The sequence below is a fragment of the Strix uralensis genome, chromosome 2 (genome assembly GCF_047716275.1).
Source record: "Strix uralensis isolate ZFMK-TIS-50842 chromosome 2, bStrUra1, whole genome shotgun sequence".
Classification (NCBI taxonomy): Eukaryota; Metazoa; Chordata; class Aves; order Strigiformes; family Strigidae; genus Strix; species Strix uralensis.
This window is the reverse complement of record NC_133973.1, coordinates 127,589,768-127,603,994: the sequence shown is the minus strand read 5'-3', so window position 1 is coordinate 127,603,994 and position 14,227 is coordinate 127,589,768. Positions and strand designations below refer to the sequence as shown.

At 43.6% G+C, this 14,227-nt stretch overlaps 1 protein-coding gene across 1 annotated transcript in view; it reads left to right on the top strand.

Annotated features, from left to right (window-relative positions):
* The first annotated feature begins 3,059 nt into the window (after positions 1-3,059).
* MTNR1B (melatonin receptor 1B) overlaps positions 3,060-14,227 on the top strand; it is a 30,558-nt gene continuing 19,390 nt past the window's right edge. The window contains exon 1 of the mRNA XM_074861056.1: positions 3,060-3,301. Coding sequence (XP_074717157.1) covers positions 3,091-3,301 — 211 coding nt within the window. The 5' untranslated portion in view covers positions 3,060-3,090. The remainder of the gene's footprint in view (positions 3,302-14,227) is intronic.

Sequence of the window (14,227 nt, the reverse complement as noted above, 5' to 3'; positions counted from 1 at the left end):
TCCCTCCACCTGCTGACCACACTTCTCTTGATACAGCCCAGGACACGGTTGGCTTTCTGGGCTGTGAGAACACATTGATGGCTCATAGTCAGTTTTCCATCCACCAATAACCCCAAGTCCTTCTCCGCAGGGCTGCTCTCCATCCACTCATTGCCCAGCCTGTATTTGTGCCTGCGATTGCCTCAACCCATGTGCAGGACCTTGCACTTGGCCTTGTTGAACTTCATGAGATTTGCACGGGCCCAGCTCTCCAGCCTGTCCAGGTCCCTCTGGATGGCACATCCCTGCCCTCCAGCATGTCAGCCACACCACACAGCTTGATGACATCAGCAAACTTGCTGAGGGTGCACTCGGTCCCACTGTACACGTTGCCAACAAAGATGTTAAACAGCGCTGGCCCCAACACCAACCCCTGAGGAACGCCACTCAGCACTGCTCTCCATTTGGGCATCGAGACGTTGACAGCAATTCTTTGAGTGTGACCATCCAACCATCCATCAAATCCATGTCTCTCCAATTTAGAGACAAGGATGTCATGCAGGACACTGTCAAATGCTTTGCACAAGTCCAGGTAGATGACATCAGTTGCTCTTCTCTTATCCACCAACGCTGTAACCCCATCGCAGAAGGCCACCAAATTTGTCAGGCACGATTTGCCCTTAGTGAAGCCATGTTGGCTGTCACCAATCGTCTCCTTATTCTCCATGTGCTCTATCATAGTTTCCAGGAGGATCCACTCCATGATCTTTTCAGGCATTGAGGTGAGACTGACTGGCCTGTAGTTCCCCAGGTCTTCCTTTTTTCCCTTTTTACAAATGGGGGTTATGTTTCCCCTTTTCCAGTCAGTGGGAACTTCACCAGACAGCCACAACTTCTCAACTATAGTGGCTTAGCCACTTCATCTGCCAGTTCCCTCAGGACTCGTGGATGCATCTCATCAGGTCCCATGGACTTGTGCACCCTCAAGTTCCTTAAATGTACTCAAACCTGGTCTTCTCCTGCAGTGGGCGTTTCTTCATTCTCCCAGTCCCTGCCTTTGCCTTCTGCATCTTGGACGGTGTGGCTGGAGAACTTGTCAGGGAAGATTGAGGCAAAAAAGTCATTGAGTACCTCAGCCTTCCCCATATCCTGGGTACCCAGGTCTCCTGTTTCCTTCTGGAGAGGGCTCACATTTTCCCTAGTCTTCCTTTTATCACCAACATACCTATAGAAGCATCCATCAATAATGAGCCTTTTCTGTCAAGTGTGCAATTATTACTTTCCTATGGCAGAACTGCAAAATAACTCTTCAGGAGTGATAATTCTCAGAAGACAGTTCTTTGGTTCAAGTCATGAAGCTGTAACTCCATCTGTAGTTTGAAAAGGATCATGATGACTTATATATTGCCATTAAACAGAAAACATCTGATGTATGATTATATCTTTAAAATCAGTGTAAATAAGACTGGTGCAAATATCCATATGCACACTTTTTATGTTAGTTCCAACCAGGACTACTTTAGTAGATCTAAAATTGATTAGGAATACGTTTAAATTGAACAACAATAAACTATTTATAATTTGGAAAAGGAAGTCCACGAAATAATTTGTAGCATTTTGATTACACCAGTGCACATTTTTGTAGAGGTAAATCTCAATGAAGCAATGTGCCATAAGTTATTTGCTGTTGGAAAGGACAGCAACTTGCCCAATTTTTCCAAATTAACTCTACGAGGCAGGCTATCTCATCATCTAATTCTTGAAAAACTACGGGGCATACCTTTCTCTGTGTTGAACAGACACAAAGAGGAAGAATGCAGCTACACAGTAACCCGTGTATCTCCTGCATCATTCTCAAAAGTGGGGCAAAACCTGGAAGCAGGACAACAATCCAGTGTGGTCTGGTCGGCCTGAAAACAATGCACACAAAACCCTGCTGAGTTATGTCTTGTGTGGGCAGCCTTAAATGTCAGCACATGTCATGTGAACCCACTGATTCACTGTCAGTGTCACTTTGCCACGTGCATCTTATTTATTTAATGCAAGTGAGCAGATGGCAGCTGTCACTTTGGGATCCCAAATGAAGCAGTATGTTTCAAACTTAATTTTAGAGTGAAGTCCATCAACGCCCTACTGTCTATTCCTGTAGCTTGAAAGGAAAAACCTCTGAAATACACACATATTCCAGAGTTGACACTGCTCAGAGCACGTCCTGTCGGTGACTGTCAGTTATCTCCCTACGGGCGTTGTCCTTAGTCTTGATCTGACAGACTGTTTTGTTCAAATGCGAAGCACAAGGCCACGGCAATGTAACCTTTGTAGATCTGCAGCACAGACTAAAGGAAGGAATGCGTTAGAAAAACCCGTCTGAGCGCACCGAGCGTCTGAGGGCCGTAAGGGGAAGGGGCTTCCCTGGCCTTTCACTGGCAGGAACACAACGGACCGAGCCTCGGGAAAAAACAAACAAACAAACAAACAAACAGCCGCACCTCCCCGCCGCGCAAGGTGGAGGTTCCCGCCTGAGCCCGCCGGCGGGAAGCTGCCTGCAGCCAGGCGGGGCCGGGGGCTGCTGCCGGGAGCGGCACTGAGGGAGGGGGGCTCCACCGCCGGGCGCCCCGCCCTCGCCTGTCCCCGCGGCTCTCCGGAGCTCTCCAGCCCCCGCGGGTGACCGAGCACGGCCGCCTCCGCTGCCCGTGGGCCCTGGCCCTGGCCCTGCCCCCGCCCCGGCACCTCCCTGCCGCTGCCGCAGCCGCCTCTCGCCCCTCAGCCCCGAGAGGCGCCCGACGGTGCGGGCTCCCCTCACCCGGCCGAGCGCAGCCGCTCCCGCCCACCTCCCACTGCCCCCCGCCCCCCGCCCCAACGGCCGCCACGCGCCGGGGCGGGGGCGGGGCCCGGGCGAAGTGCCCGCCCCCGGGCTTTCCTGAGCCGCCTGGAGGGGCCAGTCCCGCCCCCGGGCCCGCCCCCGGGCCCGCGCCCGGCCGCGCGAGGGAGCCGTTAAAAGCCTTCCCGCCCTCCCGCGCGGGCAGGCAGCGGCGGCGCCGCGCCGGGGGTGTCCGGCGGTGGCTGTCGGGGCAGCGGCCGGCGCTCAGGGCAGGGCGCTGGGTATCAGCGATGCTGGAGAATGGCTCCCTGAGGAACTGCTGCGACCCGGGCGAGCGAGGCCGCTTCGGCTTGGCGGAGCGGGAGGCGGCGGGGCTGCCGCGGCCCGCCTGGGTGGCGGCGGTGCTCTCCAGCGTGCTGATCTTCACCACCGTGGTGGACATCTTGGGCAACCTGCTCGTCGTCGTCTCCGTCTTCAAGAACCGCAAGCTCAGGAACTCAGGTAAGGGCTCGAGCCCCGGCGCCCGCAGGTGGTAACGAGCGCCCAGAGCCCCGGGGGCACGCTGGACCCCGCTTCCAGCTGCCCTGAGGAGACCCGCCAGGTTGTGGGTTCCGGACGGGCCACCTGCTAAAGGCGGGGGACCAGGGAGAGCCCCTCTCTCGGTCCCTGCCCTATAACGTGTGCGGGGACCTCCTGAGGCTCTGTCCTGTGGCGGTCGCTCCTCGCACACTGCCCCTGCGCTCCCCTTAGCCTGTCCTGCCCTGGCCCTCAAGGGGGGAAGCAGGTCATTAAGTGCCTCTTGACAAGGCAGTGTGTAGTCTCTGTGGAGCTGCTGGTGAGGGGAATCGGTGCCATCTGATTGAAATACCAGAGATGAGGAGTGTGCCCAAAACCGTCGGAGGAAGAAAGAAGGAACTTTAAAACTTGCTTAAAAGTACTTCTGAAGATGAGGTGCTGTGCATGTGTGGGAAAGTGGCTCAGCCCATGCTCCGGAGTCTTCATCGGAGTTCACAATACTCTTTCATGAAACTGCCTTTCTTCTTGTCTCCTCACCAAATATCCTCCAACCAGAAAATAGCAAATAAAGTTGGGTGTTTTCCTTGAATCGTGTCTATAGTTTTTCTTTTGTGTGTTCTAAGATGTGGCTCTGCATGTTTCATTTGCTAAACTTACTTGCTTTCTCTCCTTGTCTTTGCTGGGCTAGTTACACGTGTCTCAAACTAAACAACTCTGTAGTTAGCACCCACTTCTCGCATTTTCCTCCTGGCCAGCTTTGTAACTGGTTCACAGATGAATTCCCACTGCATGCGGTTGCTCTCGCCCCCACCCTGTAGACGCAGTGGCTGCCAGTCATTACCTGATGAGCCCAGCTCAGCTGCTGCTCCCATACCTGCACTTGGCTGGCTGTTGGGTACTGGTGTGGTATAAGGTGCTGCCCCCTGAAATAGTGGTGTATCTACTAAAATTCTCACAGCAGCAAGTAGGTCCAGAAACTGCTTGCTGCTTCGGATCTTGAATGCCATCCAGGGTAACAACTTTGCTGAGAGCCGAGGGAAATCAAGAGTACAACGTCCCCCGTGCTCGCAGAGCCAAGGGGCTCTGGATCGTACCAGTCTAGCTCCACACCCAAGAGGCAGCAGGCTGCTTCCCCACTGAGAGGAGGGAGGGAGAACCACTGACTCGGTTCTCTGGGGAGGGTTTTTATTTTTGTTTTGTTTGGGCTTTTTAACGGGTGTCTCTTCCTGAGCACTATCATGTTTCACGTGCAGTGACTAGAACTCCTGCTAACTGGAAGTAGTCACCCATTCGCCCTCGTTTTACATTAAACAATGCTTAGGAACAGAAGCCATTTATGGAGGGCTGAGACTGCCTCTCCGTATTCATTACACGTCTAACCGCATGCGAGGGATGCTGGCAGGTCCCCTGGACGTGGGGCTGAGCGATCGCACCCCACAGAGCAGCGCCGAACTTGGGGACGCCTGAAAGTGGGGTGGGGGGCGCGGCCCTTTGGCTTGTACCTGGGCTGTGCTGCCGAGAGCAGCGGAGCCGTGCCGAGGTCGGTAAAGCCCTACCCGGTGCCGAGCCCGGGAAGGCAGCACCCCCCGGTCGCCAGCAGTGCCGGGAGCGGCGCCGGGGCGGGCGGACGGGGCTGGGCGAGCCCCGGGGAGCGGCCGGAGCCCTCCCGGCACCGGGGGAAGGCGCGTTCCCGGAGCGATTCGCGCCTGGGCTCCGGTGAACGGGCTCCCGGGGGAGAGCGCGGCCTGCCCGAGGCAGCACATGCCGGCCGAGGCGGGGGCGAGCGAGGGGCTCTCTTGTGAAGCGTTTCCTTCGTTCAAAGGACAGCAGAGGGGAGGGTTTGGACTGGAAGAGAGTGATTCCTGGAAGAATAAGTTGCAGGATACTAATCAAAGTGCTCTGTGGAGTCCTATGTTGAAATAAGACGTGGTCTTCTTATCCAATACAAATACCTACTAATTCATCTCTTTCTAGGATCATCCTTAATGTGGTGTCACTGACCCTGTCCCAAGGACCTCTTCATCTTTGATAAGTACCATGAAGAATAGCAGGGAGTTTCTTCTGCATAATCTTCATAAAGTTAAATACCTCTTCTTAGTTTTCCATCAGGGAGAGATGGCTCTTGGGGATGAAACTGGAAGAGGACAGTTTGGTAAACGTCCACAGAGGTCTTTTCAGAGAAAATTTCTTAAGGAGGGAGCAGAGTGGAAGAGGACTGCAAACTGATGTGGGTGGAGTGATGGAGGGAATGGGGAGGTGGTGGAGAGCTAAGGCAGTGCTTGGGAGCCCTTAGCCTCCGACAAGGAAAGAATATGGACAAGCAGGTGGACTTACAGGTTTTCCTTCCTGAGCAAACCAGTAACAACATGTTTGTACACGCAAGGGTAGCAGATGTGGTAGAAAGCGAAATGGTGAGGAAAAATGGTATGAAAGGAGTTAGACTTGTAATAAGGGATGTCAGAGAGGGACAGGATGAAGTTAATTGAATGGTTGTGACAAGAGATGGGGTCCAGATGACCGAAGGAAAAAAGAGCTATAACACCGTGAACACTCAGTTCTCTTTGAAGAAGCTAATGAGAGATTTTCTTGGATAAGGATAAGAGTTTGGAACTTCAAATAAGCTAAAGGTGTACGAGGAATAAATTAAGCGGCTCTGCCCACTTCTCTAGAACAAATAGTTATCTTCCCTTCAGAAAGAAAAACAGGGCGTTAGCATATTTCCAGGATTTATCAACACCATTCTGTCCTAGGCTTTACAGAGAAATCTGAAAATTGCAAACAATGTAATTATGTATCACTCTCCTTAAAATTAAAGCATGATCAAAACCAAATCTATTTTAATGCTGTTCTATAATATGAGGCACAAGAATGGAGTGAAATAAAATGACATATTAGCCTTTATGCTGCTAAGTACTATGCTCAGCAGGAGAGAAATGGAGAATGGGTAGGATTGGTGCTTTTAGAGATTGCTCCTTAACTCTTTAATTAGGAAAAAGAGATTACTCCCACTCTGTAAACAGTGGAATTTTGCCAGCCTTACAACAGAAAGATTGTTTCATAGCATACAGATGCCTCTATCCCATGTTTAAATTTGTTTTTGGAGGGGGAGGGGAAAATTTGTGAAGGCTCTTCCAAGTAATGCATAGCATAATTGGTATGAATCAACATCTTTGTCTCACACAACTGCATCCAGTCTTTCTGTGAGAGCAACTTCTGATCACTAAAAGTGATTTAATTTACAGAAATTAATGCTTTTATCATTTCTAATTTGGGAGGGGAGTAACTTTGTCCAACACGCTACAGAATTATATAAAACTTTGTATACTGAAATAATAAAATAAATTAGTCTGTCTTTCTAATTGAAATGTCAAATATGTTCTGAATTTTCAAAAGCAACTATTCATTTTGGGTGTCTTCAACTGGGCATACTTAATTGAAGGCAAGTTTTAAGGTGAGAAACTTTTGAAGTGCTAAATTTTACATGTGCTCAACAACCACTGCTGGGTGGTCAAGTATGCTGAAGGTGCATCAAGTCAATCAAAACTACTAGATGCTTTTAAGAATTTCAGGATACATTTGTATGGGTTATGGAAGATCTTCAGAAAGCGAGAACTGACAAGGTACCTTCCACAGGAGGGATATGAAGCAAAACATTTGGATTTCATTGGCCTTAAAGCCAGCATAAAATAGGGGAGAGGTGAGAATGAGGCACCTTAACGCATTATCATTTCAAAGAGTAGTGAGGATTTGGGAGCCTTTGACTTTTGGCAGAAGGCCTACAATTAACCTTGGTGCACTGCCATAGAATACATTAGCAGAAAGTGATACTTTTAGTGCACTCTATCAACCCTCTTCACTCTCTGCACTATTTCCCTTACTATATATACAGCTAACACAGCACGAGGAGACCCCGATTTCCATTTGAAGGACAAGGTGCTGTTGCAACACAAATTGAATCAAAATTCATGTTTCTTTTACCTGTAAGAACATGGGTGTGTTTTCATGTTTAGTTCTATCTAATGTGTGTGGCTATAGACATGGACAATAGTTCTCATATGAACATCCGTACAAAGTAAAATGTTCCCACACATAGAATTGTAATTTTGGTACTCTTCTGTCTACTAAATAAACATGTTCAGCAATATAACCAAATCTTTTACTCTTTTTCCATGCTATATGCTATTTCCCTTTCTGTAATCTTCGCTCCATATCTGTGTAATATAGCCGAGGGCATGTTTTTGTCATTGTTATATGCTGTTTTCGATTATTCTTCATCTCTTTGGCCACACCAGTTCTCTTCCTCTCCTTTATTCCTCCCCTACTGTTATTCCTGTACACTGGGACAGAGGACAGTTGTCTTCTGGGGTGGAATTCATCTCTCAGAAGACTACAGTGGAGATACCTGTTTCTGAATGTCTTCCCTTGGGCTCCCTTTATAATCAATGGAGAAAAATAAGCATTTTCAGGGCATAGTTAATCTAATTTATTTTTGACATATACATTAGGATTACATGATTCAGTCCGTAAAAGTGTTTATTTCTCTTCACTATAAAAGAAATAAGGACTATCTCAATGTAGTCACCCACATTTGGGTTAGAGGAAATCAACATGTGAAGTCAGAAGTCATCACATAATTCTTCGAGTAACTTGTCAAGTCCCATTTTTAAATTTGCACATTTTCTTCCTTCACATCACCTGTCCTCCAAGAGATCATATTGATCCAAATAAGGCTGACAAAAACAAAAAAAAAAATCATCATTACCAATACAATGGAAATGTTCAAGATGCTTCCTGAGTCCTGAAACCACTTGGCAAAAGTGTCTTTTAATATCAGCAGTGATGCTGACAAGAATATATTTTGATGAGCAGAGCATGAGATCCCATTCTTATGGTTTCAACTTTTGTACTACTGACTTCTTGAACCTTGGATCCACAGACTTCTTAGCTCTGGGATTGTATGTGTTTGGCCTTCACATTCTCTCTCACATTCAGGACCTCTAGCCTTGAAGCTGCTCAATACTAAGAAATTAATGGGAATATTCAAGATGCACAGAAGTTCATTGAACCCAACACTTAAAGCTCTTCTATCTCTTTGTAATAAGACTATGGTTCAATCTTTTTTTTTTTTTTATTTTAACTTTGTGCTTATTAATTGCTAATTTACAGTAGATATTTTTATTTGTAGAACTATAATTATCATTTAACTTGGATGGATCATCTCTCTACCTGGTGAGAACTCTTGTGCTGTATTAACGGAGAATAAACACATATTTACCTCTCAACCTTTGTTTTTTCATGGTAAACAAGACAAATACTTCTAGATTCCTGTAATTAACCAGGCTTTTAATTTCCCTGATTGTTTTATGCCTCTCAGTTCACATATCCCAGCTGAATTAGTCCTGAAAAAGAGAAAATTGAACTGTTCACAGTAATGTAGGTGAAGTACCACCAATACCTTCAAGAAAATAATATTAACATTCTGTTATGTTCTGTCCTTCCATCAATGGGCAAAATGGACCTGGTGTGCCTCGGAGACACATTTTCATGTGATAGCATCATATAGATGACTCTTGGTGCCGTCACTTGTTAGTGCAGTGCTTTTTTTTTTTTTTCTTTTTCAGTCCACACAATTATTCCTTCAGTACCTGACCTCATACCTCATGCTATTTTACTGTAACCATTCTGCTCTTTTAGTCCTCAAGGAAGAAAAGATCTTGACATTTCCCTGTATCAGTGTGAGCTCTCAACTTTGTACCATCACAAAATTTCATTAGTTCCCATTGTGTTTTGTGACATAATACTTCTGAATCAGACAAAATTAGTTCAATGTAGGTTATTTCCGTCCAGTCCAACAATTTTCTTTCATCACCACGCAGGCAGTGGTAGCAACAGACTGTGTGTGCTTCCAAGACTAGATCAGTTTAGAGCAACCTCCCAGGTACAGAAAGTCTAAATCCAGCTTTTATCAAATAAAGATGATCAGATTAGTTGTTACATCTACTTTGGACAAGGTCACATTGAATTTTATTCCATTTGTCTTTACCTGCATCTTTAATTTTCTTTTCCTTCCAATTTTGCTTCTGCAGCCTTGCCTACAACTGAGATTAAGAAGCCCAAAGATTTCTCAATTCATTCTTCCTTTGCAGCTGATTCACTGCCTTAAATACAAATGCCATTTTAGCATATACCCTATGGTAGACAAATGAATCTTCCAGAGGTGGCAACACTGTTTTAATTTTCTTATTATGCCCTGATTAACTGGTTTTCTGACACCATTCATGCAAAAAGAAACAGCAATTGTGCCAGCACCATAGTAAGGGAGAAGGAAATGGATAGTAAAGTGTGAGAGCACCACAGCTGCAGGTGAGTCATGGCAAAACTGTTCTTTGGGATGCATGTAGGAGTCAAGCTCTGTGCCACAGCCTGAGAGAAATCAGAACTTCCCTACGGACAGTGAGGACCAGAGAACACATTCGGCCCATTTCTACAGGTCCCACGTAGCATTCCGTCCTTTCAGAACCCATGACACTATCTCCGAGATAACAGATGTTAAAAAATTCCTGCCATCAAGTATATTCAATCTCTCTGACATTTTTGCTTTATTGTAGATATGTTAATTCCTCACCTGCCAGCCTGCTTTGTCCCCAAGCCCACCTTTATTGTCCTTATTAAACTGTAGTAAAGTCTTTCTTCAGACCAGTAGCCATTTTGAGTCGGTTTACAGATAGCCCCTCCCCCAGTAACTCCTTTTTCCTTCTGTTAATGTGGTGAAAGGGCATTTTATTCATTTTAGAAGTCTTTGCAAAGCCAGTGAAGTTTAGCGTTTTTGTCAGTTCCCATTTAATCCATTTTTGCACTCTCTAGCAGTGTTCTTTGGTGGACATGTCTTTTCCTATTCCTTCTAGCCTCATTCCTTGCCCCTGGTATCATTGCTGAGACTTTTCCTGCAGTTAGATCTGGAACTTTTTCTTATTTTTTTCCCCTCTTTTGGATGCAAGTTCCAGAGAATATTTTTGTATCTTTAATATGAAAAAATACCAAGTTTCCTCCACATTCAAGTCCCCAAACTTCTCAATACAATTGACTTCACTTTCTTAATTAGCTTCTTTTATTTATCAAAATGTGCACACCCCCTTCTTAGTTATCTGTTTTGTTTATTCTTCCATTTAATTTAAACAAAATAATCTCATCTGCTTTCAGTACAACCTTATTTTCTATGACAGTCACTTCAGGGATGTCTTTGTTCTTTATCAAAACAAAGGCTGAGTTGTGCTGGCAAAGAGACTCTGTTTTGAAGAAATTGATCAGATGTATGTCCAGAAATCAACAACCATTAGTACATTTATTATCTCCTTTACATATGAGGATCTGCTGTGTCCCATCGTTAAGCTGTTTCCATTAGTATTTCCCTACTAAAACAGAAGTGATCTCATCCAACTGCAGGTTTCTGTGTACTTCCCTGCACATTGTCTTTACAACTCTTCCCCCATGTAATTTTGGCTTTTACTGGGATATCATCCTCTCTCTTTTTTTCTTCTTTATTTTTTTTTTTATGAAAACTATACACCTTTCAGTTAATATTTCTCTTCTCTGATCATTGGTGCAATTCCATTCCAACAGAATTTTTTCCATAAAATTTGATTTTAATTTCTCATTGGTTTTGGATCCCCTATTTTGTTGCATAGGTTCCTGGCATTCTTTTACTGACTCTACTGCTTTTGTTATTACCACTCCAGTTGAACTCCTCAATCTTTGAGCTCCTACCCTCTATATTTGTGGCTACCACCTTCCTGAAGCCAAGATTCTTCCATCCTGATTGTTAAATGAAGAAACTACATGATTCCTTCTTAGGCTCCCTTCCCATCTCTCAATTTAAAGTTCTTTTATTCATTCTGCTTGGATTGCAAGCTGGAATCTTATATGAAGTCTGTCCATGAAGATATGAAACCTCTTCTCAGAGAATACCTCAAAATGATCAATACTCCAAGTATTTCTACATAAGTTCTAGAATTATTCAGTCATGTGCCCATGACTCATCTCATACTTCTAGTTACATTTCTGTTCTCTTCTTGGAGAGGAAACAGAATAAATTCATCACCAATTGGATCCTCTTTACTGTGAGACTTGGTTCAAAGAGTAACCAGCTGAGAAAATAAATCTTCAAAGTTTTTGAATTATATTCAATTATAAAATAATAACTTTAAACTTTTTTGACCTGTTAATAATTCCAAAAGTAGAAGAGCAAAGTGAAAAGCCAGTATTATTCATTTGCAAATTAGGAAAATTACTTTAACAAAGGAAGTATCCTTCAGCGAAAGGAAGTATCCTTCAGCAAAAGGAAGTAAACCTTGCAAGTAAATTTGGAAAAAGTAAAAATCAGAGACCTAAGAATGTTCCAGACGAGAAGAAATCTAAAGAATATAGAATTATAAAATATTTTGGAAGTAGAAAGTTTGTAAGAAAATTATCAGCCTAAAGGGATTGAAAGAAGCATTTAGGAGTACAGAAACATGAGAAAAATAATTTCTGTATCATTCTGCATCACAGGGGATGTAGGAGATAAACAGTTTCCTCAAAAGGAAGTATCTGCTTTTTATGCATTTGTCTCATTTTCAATGTTTAAGTACCTATATGAATATTATTATAATAATATTACATGACACTTCCACAAACATTGTCATCTTTCTGCTACAGAACAACATCTGTTCATCTGTTGTTTTAGACTGACACAACAAGGGCAACAATTGTTATCAGAAAATATCACACACAGCCACTGGAGCTAGCAGTCTGACTAGCAGGAAATATATCTGCTTAATACATCGGCCTTGTAAATATAATTATGTTAACTAATTATAAGTTCAAAGCTAGCATCAAATTGTAAAATATATAACTGCAAAAAAGGCAGGGACCTATAAATGGCATCCTTATGTCTCTAAGATTTGCTCAAATCCTGCCTGAAATTCTCACTGTCCTCTCATTCTAAAGTCAGTGCAATTTTTGAAATTACTTCAGCATACACAGCATTTCATTTGAGTTCAAACAGGGAAAAGGACCTTAAGGCAGCTGGTTATCATCCATGAATATTTGTAATCTAATCAATCTAGGTATTTTTATTTCCTACTTGTAATTCAAGTAAAAATAATCTACTTACTGAATGTTATCTGCATTTTTTTTTTTTTTAAAAAAGTGTCTATTCAAGCTACTCACGCTGTGCAGATCCTGCCCATGGTGAAGTTTATCAGTGTTGTAGTCTTTAGGATGTTGTAAAGACATTCTTAGAAGTAGACCACTCTATTCAGTTTTTCTACTGACAAGTAAAAGGATGTTCTATTAAAATATGCTGCTTTGCTTCAAGACAAGTAAAGACATGCAGGTGGTGTAGTCACTATGTTTCAGCTGGGATGTATCCCATCCCTCTTTTCTGTGAACTACAACTTATGGTTCTTAAGACTCTTGGGAATCTATATTCAAGAGACTGAGCATTCCAGCCAACCCATTTGAAATCAGGCATTACTCACTGGAATGCACAGGGTGTAATTTTTTTATTGTTACAGAGGAAAAGTTTCACGCAACACCTTAGTTGGAATTTCCAGCTTCACTCAGACAAACCTTCTGGTCTGCAAATACAAGACAACATGCAACTTTAACACACCTTTGAACTTTCTTCCATGTTGTCCTTTAAAAACAGAGGGCCATCCTTTTTAGCCCCTCAGGTAAAGGTTAATTCCTCTATCTTCTTGAAAGCACCTCAGCAAACTCCTTCTGATGTAGCAAACTACACAGTACCTGCTGCTGCACCACTCTGAAGTGAAGCCACTCGTCACTGAGGACATCTTTTAGCCTCAGTCATTGAGGCCATTAATTCTGAGTTCACGCTTAAGGACTGCATCCTTCATGTATCCAAGAGCTGCTAAGAATGGTGGGTGTTACCCACTGTACTGAATACAGAAATATGCAGAAAGAGTCAGCATGCTATTACTTCTACATAAGCATGAAATGAAAATAACAGATTTCCCAAAGTGTTCACAAGCTGAGGAACTTTTGGGCATCAGGTTGTTCAAAAACAGTCCCCACTTTACACCTATCTGCAAAATTTCTTAATTCCATTATCTACAGAGTTAGCATTCCAAAAAAGCAGATGTGAATCGTTTTACACAAGGAAATTGTGTACATTCTGAAGCAAAGAGATGATCTTTCCTAAAGTTTTCCTACAGGAATCAGCTAACTACACTATTAAAGTGTAGCTAACTACCAGATAAAACTTGTAACTTCAATGGTAGCTACACTAAACCAGGTAACTAACCAAGTAACTAACTGGTAACTACACTAAACCAGCTAACTGCACTATTCAAAGCATCACCAAAATGATCATGCATTCTCTTCTAAGTAAAATGCTATGATTTCTCAGATCTCCAGTGTTTTACTTATGAAATGTAAATAAAAATCACCTGCAAAGGACAGAGAGAAGTATTTTGGAAACTGTAAGAGATGCAGCTATGTATTCCTTCTTTTACCCCCAAACACTGCCAGTATCATTGAGAGCAAAAGAACTTAGCTAAAGAGTTGAAATGCCTTCCACAACAACTCCCAGAAATTTCATGTATAATTGATTTTCAAGACAGAATTACAAGCCTGTGGGTAGCCTCAACCTATGAGAATATGTGACATGTATCCAATTAGTGTCTCATTCTTGGCTATTGCTTTTTAGATCAATTATGTCATAACCTAAGCAAAGTTTGACTTAATTAATGGTTGGAAGACAAACAGTCAATAAAATTACAGGATGCTATAAGGTACCACTTCTGATTCATTAATAAGGTACCATTTCCAAAAAGCATGAAAGACAAGGTGATTGGTAATAATCAGCATGGATTTACAAATGGAAAATCATGCTTAACCAACATGATAGCC